The sequence below is a fragment of the Rattus norvegicus genome, chromosome 10 (assembly GCF_036323735.1).
Source record: "Rattus norvegicus strain BN/NHsdMcwi chromosome 10, GRCr8, whole genome shotgun sequence".
In the NCBI taxonomy this organism is placed as follows: Eukaryota; Metazoa; Chordata; class Mammalia; order Rodentia; family Muridae; genus Rattus; species Rattus norvegicus.
The window spans coordinates 46,107,558-46,129,488 of NC_086028.1; the positions used below are offsets into that span (position 1 = coordinate 46,107,558).

Genomic DNA, 21,931 nt, shown 5'->3' on the forward strand with positions numbered 1-21,931 from the left:
GCCTTTTCAGGCGGGCCAATCAGTACGATGGGCGGGGCCTACGTGGCGCCGTCGGTAGGCGTCCGGCGCTGCCCAGTGTGGCTGTGGCGCCGCCCGCCTCGGACGCTTGGAACTGTCGCGTCTGTGTCGCCTGTCGCCCATCGCCTGCCGCCGCTGCCAGCCACCAGCAACCATGAGCGCGCCCGGCCCCGGTGTAGTCTGCTGTCCTCTAGATTAGTGCTCTCCTCCGCGACGGTCCGCAGCATGGAGTCGCCCGCCGCCAGCCCGCCGGCCAGCTTGCCTCAGACCAAAGGTAGGCTCTCCCGCCCTACCGCGCGGCCCGAGCCACATTCAATTTGAGCCCGCCCGTGCCCCTGGACTCCTTTCCCGGCTGGGCACAGGCACCCGGACTCCAGCCCAGGACTGGGTCCAGCCCAAGCCAAGCCCGGGACCTCACGGGACCTCATTGGAATTCGGATCTTAGGCCGTGGGATTTCACCCAGGCAGGACCTTGTTCTCCTTACTCCACTCCAAGTCTGGAGCCGCACCGTGAGCTTCTTTCTTGTCCAGGCTTCCGGGCTTCATCCTGGACTCAGCTGGGATTTCTGTGATCCCTGCTAGAGGGTCTTTCGGCTGCACTAACCCCCTCAGGCCAGACTCTTGGATTTTGTTCAGGCTGGAATTTACTCTCTTCTGGGCCCCAGGGCTGTGTTCCCAATGCAGGAAACCTGTCTACTCTTGAATTCAGAACTCCTCTCTTCCAACTCTTTCCATCCTTGTGAGTCCTCCTTTGCCCCATGCCTTGCTGGCCTGCACACTGGCCGCCTGCACTCCTCCCTACCGCTGTACCTGTAGAACTTCCTGGCGTCTCCACTTCGCAGCTCAGCCCATGCTACCTGCTACTTGTTGACTCAGTTGCAATCTTCTCACTGAGTTTTAGGAGCTGACCTCTTTTTTGCACCTAGTGTTTCTTAGTCTGTTGCTCTTAGACCTGCAGTTTGGTCCTTGGGCAAACAGCAGGCCAGGGGCTGACTGTACAAGGCTTGGGCTTGTCTTCTCCAAGTAACTAACTGTCTTTCCTGGAAATTTCTGTGAGGTGGCAGTAGAGCTGCGTGGGCTGCAGCAGCAGCATTTGTCATGGGAAGTGAGGGGGACAAGATTTGGAGGTCAGAAAGCTTTTTTTTTTTTTCCAGGAAGAGAGAAGGATGTTTTAACATGTCAGAGACTCAGTAGGTTGGGCTGCAGAAAAGAGTTCCAAGCTGGACTGTAGATGTGAATGGGTTGACCCTCTGCATCCTGGGCTGCCTCACCTGGCTAGTTTCTGGACATGTCTAGGCCTTATTAATGAAATGGATATCAGGGGTGCGATGTGAGATTGAAGGTAGAGTGATTTGAAGCAAGCATGTCTGAGATGATCAAGGGCCCAACATAGCACCCGGCACATAGTAGGTACCCAGGGGAAAAATAGTTGCTGCACATCCTTGACTGTTTCCAGCTTTCTCAGCCCTGTGGGGTCTGGGCTCAGATTTGGATTGCAGGGGCAGAGCACAGAGGACAGGAATGGTGGGCACTTAAGAGGGTGCTTGTGCAGTGGTAGCCTTCTCTCCTTCTGACTTAGGAAACCTTGACCTCAGGAGTCCTAGTCCTGGTCAGGTTGTCCTGAGCAGGTGGGGGCTTTTTGGGTCCCCTGCAGCTGGCCGCCATGGCTGTGCAGGAGCCTAGTGGGCGGGGTAATTGCGTCTTACATAAGTGGGAGGCCAGATCCCTGACCATTGCCCAACTTCTGTGAGTAACTAGGGAGGCACTTATTGGGGGAGGTGGCTGGGGAGGGACTTGCAGTGCAGACCTCGTGGAACTTGAGAACCAGGAAATCAGATGCTGCTCCACTCAGGAAGGGTTTGGAAGCAGTGTTTGTTTTGGAGGCATTTCAGCTCTTCCAGGCAAAGAGATGCCTCATCAAAATAAAAGTTGCAGTTGCAAATCACAGGGGGAGAGATTGTGAGTGACATTGCAAAGCACTGTGCAGGGAGACGGTGGACTTTTCATGTGCTCGATTGACTTGAGGCCTGGCACTGGATGCCCGGGGCCTCTCTTCTGAGAGGGCTAGTGTGAATTTGCAGGTTGTAGGTTAGGTAACATGATATTGGATGGATTGGGCGGAGGTCCTTTCCAAGGCCCAAGATCCCTGTAGCCTTTTAGGGGTTTGGAGATAGCTGTAGTGAGGGACTGACAATATCCACTTGCTAAAGTTCCAAGAGCTTTTCCTTTTCTTTTTGCCATTGCTTTGTTTGTTACTCATTTGCCTGTGAACAGAGGCTCAGGAACACTAACCATTTACAGAGGCTACACAGCTATGATGGCCCAGCAGAGCTACAGCAGGACTCAATGATGATCTCCCCAGTGTTCCTTCCATTCCCATTCCCATGTGAGGTGCTTAGGGGGTCCATGGGACACTGGTACCCTGGCCCCCTGGCCATCACCCCTATGTTCACTGGACCATGGAGTCTGCTGAAGCAGAGGACCACTTATTGTGCACGCAGTCTTACAAGTGGACACTTCCCTCAATGTGAGCCTGCAACAGATGCAAAGTGGAGAACTTGGCGAGTCCACACCATTATGGATCCTGACAGGAACTCTTTTCCACCTTTGCAGGCGACTTAATTAAAAAAAAATCACACACACACACACACACACACACACACACACACACACACACATGCATACATACATGCCACAGCATAGCACATGTATGGGGTCAGTATACTTTGTGGGTGTCAGTTCTCTCAGTTCAGCCATGTGGATTAGCCCTCCATCATGTGGGTTTCAGGAATGGAACTTAGGTTGTCCAGGCTTGACAGTAAGTACTCTTACCTGCTGGGCCATCTTGCTAGCCTGTTTGCAGAGGACTTTGAACAGAGTAGGGAGTGGTAGCACCTGACCTTTGGCGGGGACTGCAACTTTATCTATGAACTTCCCACTGGACGGTTGTGCCTGCTGTTTGTGCCCGAGCCTAGGAAGTTCTCCCACATGTGTGAGGCATGTAGGTCCCACAACTTGGTTGGCTTCTCTTGTCTCCTTGCTCATTAGTGGGTCACTGCCTGCCATCTGAGGCCAAGGGCAGCTAGTACAGGGGCACATGTAGTCAGGGTGATCTGGGTTTGCATGACATGTTTGTCCTTGTACATATTGTCAGGGATGGCCTTTGGCATTCTACTGGAGGTGTCACCTCTGGAGCTCATTGGTGGCTGGTGTCTCTGGCAGCCCGGGGAAGCTGGGGAGCACTGAATGTCTTGTCCTGGTCCTGCCTGCTATGGTTAGAGCTTTCCTCCTGTCCTGGGAGTTGGAAAGACTAGAGGGTGGCACCTTGGGGACTTCCCCCAGTCCTGGTGTGACGCACAGGAAACTCTCTATCAGCCAGCCTGTGGCTCAGGGCCTGAAGGCAGTAAAGTTCCCAGTCAGCCTGTGTGGGGAGAGGCAGCCAGGCTTCCGGTGGGTGAGTCAGCAGGCGCTGTATGCTGACTCACCACAGGCATGCCAGTCACTGCCTATAGCTTAAAGGGGCAATGCCAGGCAGGGGTTACATACCTCCACCTGTAGGCTGCCCCTGTCCTGGGCTGGATACCACAGGTGGTCTGCTCTGGACTTTCCGTTAAGCTGGGATTCTGGGCAGATCCTCCTGTCCTGTCCAGGAACTTCCTCTGTTAGGTAAACGACTCTTGCTTCCTCTTGCTCACCACATAAGAGCTGTTGTTGACTGCCCCTGGCCCAGGGAACAAGACCTGGTGAAAGCCAGGAGCAGTGGCCTTGCAGGGTCAGCTAGCTTGAACTGCCTAGGGTCAGATCCCTACTTTGCCCATTTTGCAATGTAACGTTGAACAAATTGTATCCAGTACAGTCTTGATACTTTGTATAGGTTTCAGTCCTGTGAGTATGGGGCATCTTTCAGAGAAGAAGCCGAAATGCGCCCCCTCCAACCCCAGCCTAACCCCCAGCAAAATGAGCATGGGTGTGTTGCCTGTTTGGATGCAGATGGTCTTTATCCAGTGAATAGGTGTCAGGTTCTGGGCATTGTAGCTATGTTATAATGGGCCTAGGATCCCATCCTGGCTCTTACTTCCTCATCTGGTCAAATGGCATATCCTCTTTGACTCTCAGTCCTGTTCTGGGCAGTGGGAGGAAGCACCTCTTCCCTGCAGGGTGGTAGTAAAGATGGGAGATAGTGTTTCCCAAACAAATGGCATCTGTCATTATTTAATTGTTGGGATTGTGGCTGTTTCTCATTGGGAGGTGAATACATGGCCTCTGATGATGTACTCATGGGATTTGTGACACAAGGCTTCTTTGGTCAGAAAGCCACAGTTTGCCAGCCTCTAGGACAACCTTCCTAATGCTGCAACCCTTTAACATAGTTCCTTATGTTGTGGTGACCCCCGGCATCCAATTATTTTCATTGCTATTTCATAACTGCAGTTTTGCTACTGTTATGAATTGTAATGTAAATAAATATCTGTGTTTTCCAATGGTCTTAGGCAACCCTTGTGAAAGGATTGTTTGTCCCTAAAGGCGTCTCAGCCTCGGAAAGAGAGCTCTCGGCTCTCTTTCGCCTCTGCTTCCTAAGCTGTAAGCTACCATTGTTGCCTGAACCCCCTGAGGAAATCAAGAAGGGGAGCAGAGACCTGAGGTAGTTGGTCCTTTCTGCAGATCTGTCCCTGTCCCTCAGCTTTGTTGACTAGTGGCATTGAAAGCATAAGTGAGGGAAGCTTGGGAGATGTAGGGCCGGCCTGGGATAGAATCTCCTGGGCTAGTTTCTCAGGTGGTAGAATTTCATCCATGTCAGACCTGGTGCTAGCCTGGAGAGTGAGTGAATGAGTGAGTGGGCAGCAGGACTCAGGTGTGAATTTTCTTACACCTCCCCTTGGTTGTTTTTCCATGTTGCCCATATCTGTCAGGTCTCTGTGCCCAGCAGCCCCTGTAGATTTTTTTCTTCCCCCATTGCAGGTAAAGAGCAGAGACAATGGCAGCTTGCCCTGTCTTACTGGGGCACACAGACAATAAGCCTATGGGAGGGTCAACAGCTTCCTAGCCCTCCCTATCCTTTTCCCTGCCTTCTGGGTTAGGGTAGTGCCTTGGCTGAGCTGGAGTCCAGGGCTGCTCTGGCTTCTCAGGATGCTCTCTGTCCAGCAGTACCCACAGTTAGTCCCCACACTGAGCAGCTCAATTGGACTCTCCTTGCATGTATGGGCCCATGGTGAAGCCTGCTCTGTGGTGCCCTCCTTCACTTTCCCTTCCCTCCAATGTCCTCCCTCCCCCTTTACTCCCCATCTTCCCAGCACTGCTCTTCATCTCTCCTCCTCCTCCTCCCCGTCCCTCTCTCTTTTCTTTTTGAGACTTAATTATAAATGTGCCCCTCACCCACCACCCACCCCCAGTTTTATGTGGTGTTGAGGATCAAACTCAGAAGTCTCTAGGGATTCAAGTAAGGGTCTCATGCACGGTAGCTAAGCACTCTACCAATCAAGTTATATCTCCAGTTTTTGAAGTTGCGCTTATTAACACAGTTGGAGGCAGGAGGAGCAGTTCAATGCAGCAGCTAGCTTTAACCTCAGCACTCAGCAGGAAGAGGCCATCATGGGGCTCTGTCTTTTTTTTTTTTTTTTTTTTTTTTTGGTTCTTTTTTTCGGAGCTGGGGACCGAACCCAGGGCCTTGCGCTTCCTAGGTAAGCGCTCTACCACTGAGCTAAATCCCCAGCCCCGGGGCTCTGTCTTAAAGTGAAGAATTCAGTGTCATCCTCAGCTGTCTGGTATCCAATGAGGTCTTACATGACATTGCCTTAAAATGTACAGATGAACAAAATTGAACTTTGGTGTGCCCAAAGTGTGGTTAGCCCTCTGTCCTACAGAGGCCTAGGCTGTTCCACACTGTGGACTACAGGGTATCCCTGAGATGAGAAGAGGAAGAAGCTGGAGTCGGATGGCTAGGACCACCGTGCCTTTTCTCTCTTGGTTTTGGCCTCATTTGTTTCGGGATCTCAGTGGATGGAATGTTCTGTACCTGATGAATGCTGGCTGATGAGGTGCTGGGTTAGGACAGTGCAGAGTCTATGTCGGCGAGTGTTTTTCTGGCTGCCCCAACCTGTGTGGTGTCCACCTGTGTGGCTATGTGAGCAGCCTTGGCTTTGGTCATCTGCATCATTGCAGATGCCACCAAGTTCAGGAGTTTGTCTTGAGTTGGCAAGTGTGCAGTGACAGGCCAGGCTCCTTGGGGACAGGGCTGAAAAGGCCCCTGGATAGTAGCAGCAAGGTCTGGGCATAGTAAAAAATGTAGATGGTGATGCCAGGGGCCCAAGGGTCAGCCTAACACATGGTAATGCACTAAATTGCCATGGGAGTGGGAATGGGTGGGCTGTCAGAGGAAGGGTTTTTAGCTGAAGGGAAATGAGCATTTTGACAGCCCTCAGGATGAAGTCTTAATGAGGTCTGGCCAGAGGAGGAGAACTTGCTTATGTTGACCTGTGAGGCCAGTACTGGGTCCTGGAATTGGTTGGGGCTCTGCCCTCGGCAACCACACTTCTTCCCCTTTCCACATGTGCTTGGCCCTGCTGACATACCCAGGGGTCCTGGCTCAGTCATTCCATGCTCACCCAACTCCCAGGCACTTGGAGCTGGCACATCTTACCTACCCGGGGGAAGCTGCTCACCAAAAGCTTGCCCTTCTCTTTGGTCCACAGTTTATCCCGCTCAGTTGTGGATGGCCTTGGGTGTTCTCTGAAAGACTGCTGCATGTTGTTGGCCAGCTGAGTGGACAGATGGGACATCTTGCTTCAGACACTTTAGTGGCAGTATTAGCTCCCAATTTTGTTGCCCAGGCCCAGGAGCCATATGACTCTCTGGTGGTAGGGGTGGGGATCGTAAACAGGGCATGGGTGTCATTTTAGTCATTGCAAACCATGGGATGGGACTTACTGTCTTATGGTGCACAGCTTCCTGTGGCCTGCTCTCAGGCCTTCCCTGTTGATAGTTAGATGTTAGAGCAAGCAAGCCCGTTCAGGGTCGTATCCCTACCCCACCAGATGCCCACAAAGCCCTTCGTCAAGCCATTTCTCCTCTTTGACCATCTTGTACAGTGGATCAGTGAAAAACTTTCCCTCGTGGAGCTACTGGAAAGGAGGTATAACGTGGGTGGTGGCCTCAGTTACACTCCCTGATCCTTTGTTGGGCACTGCCGGGTCCTGGGAGGTCTGCATTCCTCTGCACATCACACTCAGGCCCTGGTGCCCAGAGAGGTGTGATCATGTGTCTGAGAGGACAGAACAAAGAAGGGGCTGAGTGAGGGTTGAGCCCAGCCACTTGGCTCCAGAGTGGCCAGTCTGGGAAAGTAACTGTGAGGACCGACAGTACAGGCCGGGAGGACTCAGGGACAAGGGGACTAAGTTGCAGCATCAAGTGCAGGGTCAGGTACCAGTCTGGATGAGCTGAAGGGTAGAGAGAATGGTACGTGCAAAGCAAATGCGGTGGGAAACAAGGTGGCTTGTCCAGGGAGGTATGAGGGGACGGTGGTGCAAGGGCAGGAAAGGGCCAGAGCTTTACCCTCTCCATGGGCACTTCGTTATCAATGCTGGAACCTCAGGTGAGTGGTCGAATCCCCCTCAGCCTCGGTGTCCCCACTTTTGCCTGAGGAGCTGCTGTGCGGTGCAGTTGGAGTGAGCTATTTTGATGCCTAGTACCGGGCTGGCCTGACAAAGGACCCCGCAATCCTGGCAGGCTTGTGGTTTGCTCAGGGTGGCCAAGAGCCTCTGTTTGTTGTGGTGACAGTCACTACCTTGGGCCACACCTGGGTAGCCCCAGGCTGCCTGACCATCTGGGCTCAGCCCTCACATTGGCATTGGATCGTGCCAGCCGTGGCTGGTGGCTTGAGGCCTCTTTCTGGTCTGTCTCCATGGCGGCCTTGCCCATTCCCTCTGACAGCTGGCATAGCTGTCACTCCTAACGTAAGCTGGTGACCCTGTTAGGGTAGTTGGCTGGGTGCTGCCTAGCCTGGTACAATAAGAGAACCTCACCACCATATCTAGCAGGCAGGTACGGGCATGACCTTGACAGACGGGGCAATTGAGGCCTGGCAAAGGGCATATCTTCAACCATCTCCCAATCCACGCAAGAGACACAGGAGAGCAGAAAGTGGAGGTGATGTGTGTGGGCAGCAGTGTGAGGCCCGACCTGGGCGGGTGTGCCAGGGCTGGGGTCAGGCTGTGACTCCAGATGTTCTGAGCAGAGCTGTGTATTATATTACAGAATATTTTATATTTTGGCTGCTATCCTCCTATCAGGGATGAAAACTAGATAGTGCAGGCCAAAGTGCAGATAAATAGCTTGCACACGTGCCAGTCTGGGTACATGCAGAGGTTATGTCTAACCATAGCCCATGTAGCCAGAAGTGGTGCCGGGCAAAGACTTAGACCCACAGGTGCATGAACCTTGGAACCTGTCCCTCCGGCACAGGGAGACACCCTCCCCCTCCCCAAAGAGGTCTGCAGTGAGCCCAGCTGCCTACTTTGGTCTTCTGGTCAGTACTTTTGAGAGTCACTCTGGGCTGACCTGAATACACAGGCCTTAGTGCCTGAGTCCTATCCAAAGCTCTGTGTTGTGCGTGGCTATGGCTGGATCTGCCAGAAACTAGGTTAGATGTGGCTTCAGGAGCTGAGGTCTCCAGGGCAGGTTAATAACTATGGTGGGTAGTTCTGACTATAGATCAGGTGGCCAGAGTGAGCTGGTGGCAGTGTGCAGGATGCAGTGGAAGCCTCTGGGAAGGGCTGGCACTTGGTCACTGCTTTCCTGCTCTGTGTGACACTGGAGGCTTGTCATGTCCACCTCTCTCATCCTTCTTCTCCCTGAAGTTTTCTCCCCTTGTCAGGGTCAGAGCCCCTGCTTCCTGGAGAAGCTGGGACTGAATGAGTCAGTGCTTGCTGCCAGTGGTGGAAAGCCTAGGCAGTTTCTGCCAGTTGTGCACCAGGCCATGTCCTCGTTGCCCCAGTGGGTGTCTGTGCTCTGGTTTGACCAGCGGGTCACCTGAGGTTCAGAGTGTGGGGATACAGGGAGCAGGGAATAGAACCCAGTCTCAGGCACTCCCCCATGAAGCCTGACCCTCGTGGAAGGACACAGTGCAGCAGGGGTTGTTGTCATAAAGTCCCACTGCCGGCCTGCCGCAGAGCGGGCAGCTTCCACAGCAGGAGTCGGAGGGTAGGCAGTTCACTCAGGAGGGCTCTGCCTCTGCTTGCTTTCAAGCCTCTCTTTGGCTAAGAGTGGCATCTCCCGTGGCTCACTTATCTTCCTTTTCTGTACCAGTTACCTCTATTATAAAGATACCAGTGGTGCTGGGAAAGCATCCTGCACATGCACATGTGTGTGCATATGCACACATGCAAACACTCAACAGTCCAGTCACTGGATTAGGGCCAACCCTAATGATATCATTTTTATTTAATTGATTGCAAAAAACCCATTCTCCAAATAAGGTCACATTCTTGGGTACTGGGGTCAGGACTGCAGCACATATGTTTTGAAAGACACAGCTCAGCCCATAACAAGAGACGTAGGACATGAGCTTTTGTGTGGTTGGGAACACCGGTACTGGGCAGACGACATTCCATTCCTGGCAGTAAGAGGCCTGGAAACTCGTGCATAGCTGAGCATTTGAGTGTGTCCTATAGGTGCAGCTGTCTGGTGCCTCCCAGCTGCAGGGCAGCTCCCAGGAGGGTGGGGCTTGGCTTTGCTATTGTGGGAGGAGAAGGACTGAACCTGATCCCCAGCCTGAGTGGGACCATGCTCTCTGCCTACCCCAAAGCCCCGAAGCTCCTCTGGGGAGTGATCACACTCACTGACTCTCAGATGTGTGTGTGTGTGTGTGTGTGTGTGAGGGTCAGGTAGTGATGAGCTGGGGACTGAGTGACCTCTGTCCTTAGCTTTGCCAAGCCCAGAACTAAACATTGACCAGATCCCTGTCTTTTCTCCACTTCAGGAAAATCCAAAAGGAAAAGGGATTTACGGATATCCTGTGTGTCCAAGCCACCCGTGTCCAACCCCACGTGAGTCTGCCTTAAGTTTCTCACTCTGTTGAGACTCAGAGAGGCCAGGAGCATGAGTAGGAAGCAGGCACATGGGAGTCAGAGGTGGGTGAGAGAGCAGTCTCTTCTCATCCTGTCCTGGGTGGCTCCAGTGGGGACTCAGGGGCATCGGCTGTTTGCTCCATGCCTTCCCAATCCTTGTCTTGGGGTCTCTGTCAGGGCTGCCTGGCAGCAGCACCATTACACTAGTGGATGCTCGAGTCATTGATCTGAGGTGGCTGTGTAAGATGCCCCCATGGCCAACGTATTTCCCCTTCACACCGCCTGTTATTCCTTCTCTCAGGGAAGCTTATGGATCTGATTTCTCCACAGACCCCCCCGGAACCTGGACTCCCGGACCTTCATCACTATCGGAGACAGAGTAGGTGGTGACTGGGCACTGAGCGGCCCCCTACTTTACCCCATAGGGCCATTGAGAGGTGGCTGTGGATGGTAGACAGCTGGGCTCTGGGGAGGAGCTTATCTCTTATCTTGCTGGTGGTTGTGGCCCTGGGCTACCTGCCCTTAGACCTATCTGTAAGAAGTACATTCCACCTGCCTTGTAGGGGTGTGGGGAGCTCAGAGCTGCACACTGCCTACCTCAGCATGTGGGCTATGGTTCTGTATCATCTGGAAACAGCATGTGGGGCATGCAGGCTTCTGGGCTCCCCAGACCCCAGGTCAGACCCTAGACTCCATATTGTACATACCCCCGAGTGCCTTGGAAGACCACCTACTATTGAGAAGCCTGATTTGGGGATGTACATCAGGGCAGAGTATGCTGGGAGCCTCTTCTTAGAAGATCCTCCCCAACCCCTGTCACTGCTTGGTGTTCTGTTAGTCCGGTTGCATAATCCCTTGTCTCTTACTCAGGGGAGGGAACTCCCACAAAGGTTCAGTAGATGATTGACTAATAGCTCCCTTTGCTGAGATGTGTGTGGAAGACTTCTCCCAACGTCACCCAACATCACCCAACGTCTCCGAGTTTTTGGATTTGCACCCATTTTATAGAGATCAGTGACAGGCTCAGGTTGGCTAAGTTCTTTCCACAGGGTCACACAGCATGACTTATAGCAACTTCAAGCTCAAATCTGACTAGCTGGTCCTCTGCTTTTTTCTGGGTGAGGGACAAGAGCCAGTCTCTGGATTGATGATCACCAGTCACCTCTCCCTTTTGCCTCTTAAGAACTTCGAAGTGGAGGCTGATGACTTGGTGACCATCTCAGAGCTGGGCCGCGGAGCCTATGGGGTGGTGGAGAAGGTGCGGCATGCTCAGAGTGGTACCATCATGGCTGTCAAGGTAAGCAGGGCTTCACCCTACCCGGGGTAGCACTAGAGGAGGCATCGACTGAGTTTCAGGGTGGCTGCCTATCTGTGGCTCTGCCCTCACCGTCATCACCAGCATTGAGTGAGGTAGAACTTCTCAGCAAGGCCAGGCCATGCATGGATGCCCAAGGTTCCTGACCCTCGTGGACTGGGTAAGGGGAATCGGCCTAAACATGGCCCTGACGTGTGGCTCTCCTACAGCGCATCCGGGCCACTGTGAACTCACAGGAGCAGAAACGTCTGCTTATGGACCTAGACATCAACATGCGCACTGTCGACTGCTTCTATACTGTCACCTTCTATGGTGCCCTCTTTAGAGAGGTAGGCTCTGTCCCTGCCCACCTCCTGCCAATCACAACTGTCATTCCACCTCTATTGTGTGGAGGTCCTGGGACCTTGGGTATAGGAGAGCTATACCCAAGGTATAGGGAGCACCCTGCCACCTGAGGCAGCTCAGCTGGGATCTTGAGAGGCAGGCTTTCCTGTCCCTGGCCAGTGCTGTGCCTCAGATTCTTGTCTAATGATGAAGCAGGTGTCTGAGGAAGTCTCTTGAGGCCGTAGTCAGGGCCTGGAGCTCCGTGACAGCTGAGATTTGTATCTGTGGTCATTTGCTCCCATAGTGGGCATGCAGGGCAAGCCTCCAGGAGAGAAGCACTGTGGAGGGTGAGCATCTGGGCTAGGTTCTAGATGTATGCTAGGGTAGAGGAATGGAGGGTGAAGCAAGGTGTAAGGTAGGATCAGGCGCATAGAGCTGCCAGTTGAGTCAGTTGGAAGCATAGGATTTGGAAACAGCCTGAGGTGAGCACAGAATCAGGATGGAACAGAGACTTCCCATGGTGGCCTGTCATCTTGGAGCTCTTGAGTGGTCTATCATGTTTCTCTGCCCTGGCTTTCCTTTGGGTCCCTCTCAAGTCCAGGGATGGCTCAGACCCCACTTTATGCATAATCTCATGTGCTGGGCTGAGCACCTTGTGCAAGTGTCAGCCGAGGCTGAGCTCAGGGAGTCTTGGGCCGAGCCACTTCTTCTAGAGGCCACCCCAAGGCTATGCAGCTTTGCCGGGGAGAAGAGAGGTCATTTGCCAGTGAAGAAATTTGGTTCTTGTCCCTTTATGCCCTGACTTAATGGTCTCAGGACACACTAGGCTCCTGCTTCCCTGGGCACACTGTGGCACCAGGGCACAGATGGACGAGACTAGGGCTAGGGAGCATGAACTGTGTGGTGAGGTGCCGGAGAGGCAGATCTGAAAGACAGACGGTGGTGGTGAGGGGGGAGAAGGGTCACCATGTCCCTTCCCAGGTGGAGGCTGGACCTGGTGCTCAAGGCTGGGCTGTTAAGCTTGGGGCTGGGGAAGCCACTGGGAACCTGCAGACTGCCCAGGGCTGGGCAGCCTTGGTGGACCAGCTGAGCACGGGATGTTCTCCTAGGGGGATGTGTGGATCTGCATGGAACTCATGGACACGTCCCTGGATAAGTTCTACCGGAAGGTGCTAGAGAAGAACATGAAAATTCCGGAAGACATTCTGGGGGAGATTGCTGTATCCGTGAGTGACCTTGCTCTACCCAGTGTGTGCAGAACCTGCTGTGTGACAGTCCTGGCAGAGCAGCTGTCCCCTCTAAGGCTCAGTACTTCTGAGGCCCGAGAGCAATACCTTGCTGAAGAGGCCCCAGGGATGGGGCTCCTCAGGCTGGGCTGCTCCCTGGTTCCAAGCCCATGAGTGCGGCTCTCAAGTTCCCACTCACATTGAAGAAAGGAGCCCAGTACTTCCCTTGGACGGCCCATGACAACTCTTGGAGGTCTAGGCTGCTTTGGGAGATGTTTGCTTTCTGAGCTTACTGTTTCTAGAGGAGGACAGCAGCTCTGGTTTGAGCATTGTTACAGCCAAGGGTAAGAGGGTGGGCAGTGGAGTCAAGGATGCCCTTTCATTCTGCTTGCATCTGGAAGTGTTTTTTAAACTATCCCATGCCTCAGGCTTTTTTTGACTAGTCTCCAGAGGAGGCTCCTGGGGAAGTGAGAGAAACTTGGGGGGCTGGTAGGTCTTGGTGATGGATGGTCCTTGGAGGCACCTAGGGATTTGTGGAGTAGGAAGAAGGCAGGAAGCTGATATGTTTGTCCTAGGACAGCCAGGATGATGGGCAGCTCTGGGGCGTGGGCAGGAGCTGGGTGACAGAAGCTGGGATGGGTTTAGAGGGGATGGGGTTTTATGGCTTTCTTATCATTGGTGTTACCTGGACTAATAGAGTCCTGCCTCTCCCACCCCATTCAGATCGTGCGGGCCCTGGAGCACCTACACAGCAAGCTGTCTGTGATCCACAGAGGTCAGTGTCCTCCATCAGCCCCTGAGGCTCAGGGAGGGACAGACTGTGATATATATAGTGTGTGTGTATATATATATATATATATATATATATATATATGTGTATGTATGTATGTATGTATGTATGTATGTATGTATGTATCTGGTGGGGCAGGGGTCACTTTCTGCATTTGTGCCTTTGGCTCTGCTGTGCTCTGACTAGGAGGAACTAAGTGGACCCCTGCTTTTTCTGGACTCCAAGGCCAGCTTCTCATTTGTATGCACATTTTACGTGCTGTGAAACACCAAGGCTGTGGCATGTCACTCTAGGAGTCTGATACAAGCTTCCTCACCCTACACATAGCCATCCTTAGTTCTTCTGGGATTCTTTTGCTCCTGTGGCCACAAATCTGGATTTCCTCCTTCAGGGTTGTACTTATTTAAGATTATCTCCCATTAACTTGGTTGCACTGTACTTAGAAAACAAAGGAGGCTGAGTGACTTTGATGCCTAGCGTCCATCCCATTCTATCCTCAGGTCATCATTGCTGGCCCTTTGGCATGGAACCTTCCTGTCTTTTCCCTGGCATCTTTGTCTTTTACACATCCACACGGCCCTTTGCTTGGAAGCTCCTACTCCCTGTGAGGCAGGGGATGGGTCTCCTCATTTGCACACACAGATCCATCCTCACACCTTCACTCCACCCTCTTGTTCACCCACTACCTCCTGCTTGCTGGATTTGTGCCCATAGCAGGTGGCGAGCTTGGGTAGCCTCGAGGTAGATTTTCCAGAGCTCTGATGTTTCTCTTTGATTGGGATAGGCCGAAGTACTTTTTGATTTGTCATCTAGCTGAGTGATGGGTGCTGGTGCTGCAGATCTCACTGCCTCTGTTTCCTTGTCTAACCCTTGGAGCATTGGGTAGCTTGCTGCTGGCCCACAGGGCACCAGAGGAGGCAGCATCCAATTTGGCGTGGACTGAGAAAGGTATGCTCTGCTTGCAGATGTGAAGCCTTCCAATGTCCTCATCAACAAAGAGGGGCACGTGAAGATGTGCGACTTTGGCATCAGTGGCTACCTGGTGGACTCTGTGGCAAAGACAATGGATGCTGGCTGCAAGCCTTACATGGCCGTGAGTTGGGGGATCCCCACAAGGTGGAGGACAGGACAAGATTTTGCCTCTATGTAGTGGGCTGGATTTTTCCAGCTGTACCTCCAGTCTTAGGGCCCCTGCCACCATTTTCCTACACTCCATGATCCCTGTTTGGATGAACTTGTGCCTCTCTTGTTAGGAAGGCAGGGATCCTTAAGACTGATGGTCTGGTGGGAAGGCAGGGGTTGGCTATGACTCTTGCTGGCCTATGTCATACAGGCAGGGGAACCTAATGGCACTCTGTTTTGAAGTAGAAGAGAAAAGGTCTAATTGAGGGAGCCTTGTTGGGTGTTCAAGCCTTGTGGTCTCCCTTGCAGCCTGAGAGGATCAACCCTGAGCTGAATCAGAAGGGCTACAACGTCAAGTCTGATGTCTGGAGCCTTGGCATCACCATGGTATTGTCTGGGTTGGACTCAGCACTTGCTGGTCTGTTGGGGTGGGGTATGTCTGTGTAGGGTCCGTGGGCTCCATCAAACATTCCTATTTAAGTAAGAGGATATCTGGGAGTTGTAGGACCCCTTTCCTGGTCATCATGATGTTCTCTCTGTATTCTGTGATATCAGCCTTTTCCCTATAGCCACTGGTGTAGATCAGGAAATCGCAGGCAGTGTTAAGTTTACTTGGTTGCCATACAAGTCATTTCTAAATCAAGAAGGTAAACTCTTAGCTGGCCCTGGTAAGATGTAATGTGATTCCTATGGTGGCATCCTTTTGTAATGTGATCCTAGGTGTTCAATGGTATCCTCAGCTTCATAGTGAATTTGAGGGTAGCCTGGCCTACATGAGACCCTGTCTCAATATTCTCCCAACACTCAAAAAACAAAAACAAAAACAAAAACAAAAACAAAAACAAAACCCCCCAAAAACAAAAATAAAACCAAACCCACCTGGTCCCTCCTAGTTTCCCCTCCTCCAGCCCCCCAAGCAGGAGCCTATTGCTATAGGTTCCTTTTGTGTTTCTCCAGGTTCAGTAGGATGAGGCTTTGCATTCTGGCTTGTGGAGGCTGAAAGGATCCTTGGTTTGGAGGGCGGAGCGGGGCCCAGGCCATTAGGATTCAGTTGGATCAGACAAATCTAAGTCCAGGTGTGGGGTGGACCTTTGTCTTCTCGAGCTGCCTGGCAGAGCTCTAATTCACCTGCTGTGGTGATAAAACACAGTAACCAAAAGGGATTTGGTTTGGCTTCCAAGTGACCCATCTTGACTAAGGGAAGCCTGGGCAGGAACCCCAAGGCAGGAGCTGAAGCAGAAGCCATGAGGAGTGCTACTCCCGGCTTGCTCAGCCTGCTTTGTTTCGTTACCCAAGACCAGCAGCCCAAAGGTCGAGTTGAAAGCCTATGTCGAGCTGGGGTATCCTACGTCAATCAATCAAAAAAAATTGCACAGGCTCACCCCCAGGCCAATCTGGTGGGGGCCTGTTTTCAATTGAGGTTCCCTTTTCCCAAATGACTCTGGCTTGTATAGAGTTGACACAAAACTAGCCAGCACAATGTTACAATGAAGTTGATTCTTTGAAGACTGGGATACTTATGTACACATGTGAGAAAATGACAGAGGAAGAATAGTCTATCTTCAGTTGCAAAGATGTTTAACAGAAAGGGACATTCTGACCATCAGGAGTCACAGTTACCAAGATATGCTGCCCACTTTCTTGGTTCCTCCTGTCCAATTGTTTTGAGACTGTTCAAGTTCCCATGACTGATCTCATGACTGTCCAGTAAGATGTTTTGTTATTTTAAAAGAGGCTTTATCTCGAAGGCTGGGGCCAGGGTTTTACTGTAGGGTTTTTTAGGCCCCAGAAACAGGAGCAAGGCTTGGACTGTCTTTTAGAATCTCTCCCTCCACATCCACTGCTCATGTTTATCCTTGGCCTAACATTTCCTCTCAAAATGCTGCCATCCAGGGAGCAGTGGCATGGTTCAATGCATCCCTCTTGATGGGCTCTGGCCTTGGGAGCTCTGGGCCCATACATTTTCTGTGTCTCGGAACACAAGGGAATTAATTACCTTGCACAGACACAGGTTACACTCAGGAAGGTTCTGAGCCAAGAAGGATCTGAGTAGTGTCACCATCCCCACTGCTGTCCCCAACACTCAGCCATTATAGGGGGCTGGCTCCCAGGAGTGGCCCTGTGATAGGTAAAGTGTCTTATACATCTTTATGTTGAGGTAGTTTTTGTTTATCATTTTCTAAACTCTTTTAAAAAATATTATCCGGCTGGGCAGTGGTAGTGTACACCTTTAATCCCAGCACTTAAGAGACAGAAGCAGGTGGATCTCTGAGTTCATAGCCAGCCTGGTCTACAGAGTCAGTTCCAGGACAACCAGAGCTATACAGAGAAACCCTGTCTCGAAAAACCAAAATAGACAAGAGGCTTGATGTCTAGGCTCTGGTGCTTTTTTGTTAAGTATATGGGTGCTACTGAGATTTCTCTTGTAGTTCCAGAAAGGTCCCACAGTAGATTCTGGAAAAGCTGAGTACAATTCTGTCCTCTGGACAGACACACATGTGACTGTCACACTTCTTATCCATGCTGTTCCCACGTTGGCTGCAAAGGCAGGGAGACTGACAGGAGAGCCCCTTCTCAGTGTAGTTACTAGTGCTCTATGTGGGACTAGTTGCATTTGCTATAGAGGTGTCTCCTCCATTCCTTATGGTGGTCACAGCCTGTCCCCGAGGCCTTCGCTGCAGCAGTCAGGAGGTATCCATGCAGGAGTCCACCATTCCCTGTTGGCCTAACTAGTAAAGCCAACAGCTGGATAGGTGGCCCTGGATACTGAAGTCTGCGTTGGGGAGGTACTGAAGAGGGAGCTGGGCCCAACAGGGGCTCAGGACTTGACTCATGAGGTACTTTGCTGACTGCTGCCTCATGAGAAAGGTGTATGTGACTGCCACTCCTCATGTTTGACACACTATCTGGAACCCAAGTTGTTGATAAAATCATCCAATTTTAGAGTGTTTGAAATATACAGTGATGATCAAACCCAGCTTAGGGCTAGCCTTAGTCCGAGCTAGGTCTGCCGGTCCAGTCAGAGGAGCTCCAGGAGTTGGCCTGCTGCTCAGTGTGAGGGCAGCCAGTGTCAGGATCACTGGCTGGCCTGGCAGTGTCAGCATCACTGGCTGGCCTGGCAGTGTCAGCATCACTGGCTGGCCTGGCAGTGTCAGCATCACTGGCTGGCCTGGAGTGCTGGGGAAGGATGAGTAGGTCCCTTCCACTTCACGCTTCTGGGAACCAAATGAGCCTGCTGACTCTGCTGTCCCTACTTCAGATTGAGATGGCCATTCTGCGATTCCCTTACGAGTCTTGGGGGACACCGTTCCAGCAGCTGAAGCAGGTGGTGGAGGAGCCATCCCCACAGCTCCCAGCAGACCAGTTCTCCCCTGAGTTTGTGGACTTCACAAGCCAGTGGTGAGTATCTGGGCGGAGTTACCTTCTTCTGCATGAAGGTAACCCTTGAGCCACCTGGTATCAGAAAGCCGGAGGTAAAGCTACAGCACAAGTAAACCTGGGTCTCAGTAGCAGCTTTTAGTTTAGTCTTTGCAGAAATGGATGAATCAGGTAGACCCAAAGAGTGGAGGGATTGTGTGTGTGGGGGTGGGGGGGGGGAGAAGGAGAAAAAGAGGGAGAAAGGGAGAGAGAGATTATATATTATGGAAGATTAAAATGCACAAGTTGCTTTTTGGTGTCTAGAAGTTTTTACTGAATTACAGAATGTTCATGGAAGATTTATAAAAGTCATGATTTTGAGCCAGGCAGTGGTGGTGCACATCTTTTATCCCAGCACTTGGGAGGCTGGAGAAGGAGGAGCTCTGAGAGTTAGAGGACAGCCAGGGCTCTACAGGAAACCCCGTCTCACAAAACAGAAGAAAAAAGATGTTTGAAGTTACAAAAGAGTAAGAAAAGTGGCTACACAGACCAAGCTCTCTAACCATAATTAAGTAACCACATGGAAAGTCAAAGTAGATTCTTATAAATAACTCTTGGATTACAAAGGAGATTAAGAAGATACATTTTTAAGAAGAAACTAGTGTGGGCTGGAGAGATGGCTCAGTGGTTAAGAGCACTGACTGCTCTTCCAGAGGTCCTGAGTTCAAATCCCAGCAACCACATTGTGGCTCACAACCATCCATAATGGGATCTGATGTCCCCGTCAGGTGTGTGTGAAGACAGCAACAGTGTACTTACATACATGGAATAAATAAAATAAATCTTTAAAAAAATATTTAAAAAAAAAGAAGAAACTAGTGAGAGCAAACCAATGTTTGTATGTTTTGACCCAGAGATGCTCAGAGAACAAATGAAAGCCTCTTAATAAAAAACAAACAAACAAACAAACAAAAACAAAACAAAACAAACAAACAACAAAAAAAACAAGAAAAATTGCAGGCCCGTGAGGCCAATAACAAAGTCATTGATCAGTTTAACTCCTTTTGATTGGAATTCATGCTCCAGAACCATTGGCTGGAGTCCTCCCTTCTGAGGATAATCTAGTGTGTGGTTTAGGCAGAGCATGGCAGGGTTGGTGCCATGGGCATAGCCTGCATCACCATAGAGACAACCGGACTCCAAGAGGCAGGGAAAGTTGCTGCAAGACTGTAGTTAGTACCCACGGACCCCAAGCCACTTTGCAGGACCCTCAGACAGTTTGCTCCTTCTCTGAGCCCCAGGAGTGTGCTGCTTAATGGGGGCAAGCCCAGCCTGTCTAGATTCGCTTCCTCTGTGTGAGCCTGGCTTCACTGCCCTCTTTCCTAGCCTCAGGAAGAATCCTGCGGAACGCATGAGCTACCTGGAGCTGATGGTGAGTGTGCATGGGGAGTGCCTGTCCTATCCCCTGTGCTGTGTAGTGCCTGGGTCGGGCTGTCTGGGACTGTCCATCCCAGGGTGGAGGGAGGGGTAGCTCTTCTGCCTGGGCCTGCATACACTTGTGTAGTTTCACCTTTGCTCACCAGTGCATCCCAGGCCTTGTGGAAAGGTGACAGGGCTGTGACAGTGGGGCATAGGGGTCATTGTGGCATCAGGAAAGGCTTCTTAGAGGGGATGCCATTTGAACTGAGCCTAGAAGGATGGATATGAACTCTTTGCTGGTGAAGAAAGGGTAGAGGGTCTGGTAGGGCAGAGGTCTGGTACCCTTGAGGGAAGATGTTTGTGTGGTGGGAGGACGACTGCAGGAGGGTGAGGCAGAGCCACAAGCTCTGGTGGATTTGGAGGGCTTCTAGGGGCAGCAGTCCTAGAAGGACCAGCAGGAGTTGGCCAGGTTGGAGGAGCATGTTGGGTGGATCAGGCTTGAAAAGAGGGAACCTCCCCTGTATACTTTCTCTTGTACTCCCTCACCCCAGAAATTGCACCTCTCTGTCCTACCAGGAACACCCGTTCTTCACCTTGCACAAAACTAAGAAGACGGACATTGCTGCCTTTGTGAAGGAGATCCTGGGAGAGGATTCATAGGGACTGGCCCAGGACCCCACTGGTCTGCCAGCATCCATACACCTGTGCTGGGGCAGCACTTACCTACAACCATAAGCTACTGCCATTCTGGTCCTGGGCATTCGAGGAATTAAGGGGCTGTTCCTGTTTGTCTCGCAACTAGCTGTCCCAAGTGCCAAAGAATCAGACCTCAGGGGCTCCCAGCCAGGCCATATGTGCCCACAGTGCCTCTGCTGTTGCTGCTCCCAGGGTCTCAGGCCTCTACCCAAGGGATGAATTTGGAGGGGCCTGTGTACCCCAGCAAATGCTGTTGCTTCTTGAAGAGCAGGCAGCTGGTGCCTCTGTGGACAGCCTATAGCCTTGTTATGGACCTGGATGCCATCCAGGTTGTATATATATTCTAAATCACAACTGAATGAATGGACTTTGTACACTATGGCCTGGATCAGGGACATCTCTATCCTGTCTCAGGTGCTGAGGACACACTGTGGGGATGAGCCATGTGAATCCCCTAAGACTTTCCTGGGAGATATGTTGAGCTGCCCAAGGCCTTCACCCAGCACTGGCCAGGTCTCTGAGGGGCACACTGCCCTCAGATAGCCCCTGGTTACCACCTCTGGTGGTATCTGCCTTTCTTTTTAAACTATTATCTTTGTTGCCTTTTGCTTTGTGGGTGTCGCTGGTTTTTCTTGCATGGTTTGGAGCTGATCACTTAACCCTGGGTACCAGCAGGTTCACAGCGCTCAGGCTGCAGTCTGCAGGCACACAGCGCTCAGGCTGCAGTCTGCAGGCACGGTCCTTAGGCTGCAGTCTGCAGGCACACAGTGCTCAGGCTGCAGTCTGCAGGCACACAGCGCTCAGGCTGCAGTCTGCAGGCACGGTCCTTAGGCTGCAGTCTGCAGGCACACAGCGCTCAGGCTGCAGTCTGCAGGATGGCTCAAGCTCTTTGCTCAAGACCACACGGGAGCTCTACCAACTGTCCAGGTGTGACCAGCTCATGGAAGCTAATAGGTTTACTTTGGTGGTGTTTTTAAAAAAAAAAAAAAAGAAGAGGAAGAAAATATATTTTTGTGAAGTAAGACCTGCCTATTCCAGCCTTTTCCCAGGCAGGAACCTATTGCTGTTTTAATTAAAAAACAAACCAAAAAAAAAAAAAAATTGTGTGAGACTGACTGTAGCAAGCCTGCTGTTTCTTGGGGAGTTGTGGAGCCCTAGGTGGAATCCTTACTTTGGGACCATGCTAGGACAATAGCTAGGGCCCAGAGGCTGCCAGCCCACCCGGGCCTCATGCTTGGCCGTAGTTCACAGGAGGACACAGGTGTTCCTAAGGCGCTGCACTAGGTGCTTCGTTCCATGGTCACCCAGGCTAGCCCCCTGTAGAGGCAGCCCCACTCACTGTCATCCCAAGTGATGTTCCCAGAGGTAGAGATGACTGGGTAGGAGGAGGCAGGTTCCACATTGTTTGCACTATGTTATTTCGGCTTACAGATGAGAGAATCTCAACACTTACTCAAAGCCAGCTGAGGCCCAGGGCAGGTAATGGTGCCTGCAAGTAGGCTCCGAGGGTACTGCTTGCTATAAAGCCCTTGCTAGCTCAGTGTGGTCCTGTGCTTCTTAAGAGGTGGACTGGGAGACTTCCACAGGCCCTGTCCTCCTGTAA

General features: G+C 51.8%; 1 protein-coding gene across 1 annotated transcript; it reads left to right on the forward strand.

Annotated features, from left to right (window-relative positions):
* Window positions 1-81: 81 nt before the first annotated feature.
* Map2k3 (mitogen activated protein kinase kinase 3) lies at window positions 82-21,429 on the forward strand. The gene is made up of 12 exons (NM_001100674.1): window positions 82-292; window positions 9,992-10,058; window positions 10,410-10,458; window positions 11,263-11,376; window positions 11,604-11,723; window positions 12,828-12,944; window positions 13,668-13,719; window positions 14,700-14,827; window positions 15,166-15,243; window positions 18,116-18,255; window positions 19,600-19,645; window positions 20,209-21,429. The coding sequence occupies exons 1-12, from the start codon at window positions 244-246 to the stop codon at window positions 20,290-20,292; spliced, it is 1,044 nt and encodes a 347-aa protein (NP_001094144.1). The 5' UTR covers window positions 82-243; the 3' UTR covers window positions 20,293-21,429.
* Window positions 21,430-21,931: the final 502 nt, after the last annotated feature.

Coding starts and splice junctions, on each gene's coding strand:
- Map2k3 (NM_001100674.1), top strand. CDS start 244: ATGGAGTCGCCCGCCGCCAGCCCGCCGGCCAGCTTGCCTCAGACCAAA. Junction 293..9,991: donor CAGCTTGCCTCAGACCAAAG/GTAGGCTCTCCC, acceptor TCTCCACTTCAG/GAAAATCCAAAAGGAAAAGG. Junction 11,724..12,827: donor ATGGTGCCCTCTTTAGAGAG/GTAGGCTCTGTC, acceptor ATGTTCTCCTAG/GGGGATGTGTGGATCTGCAT.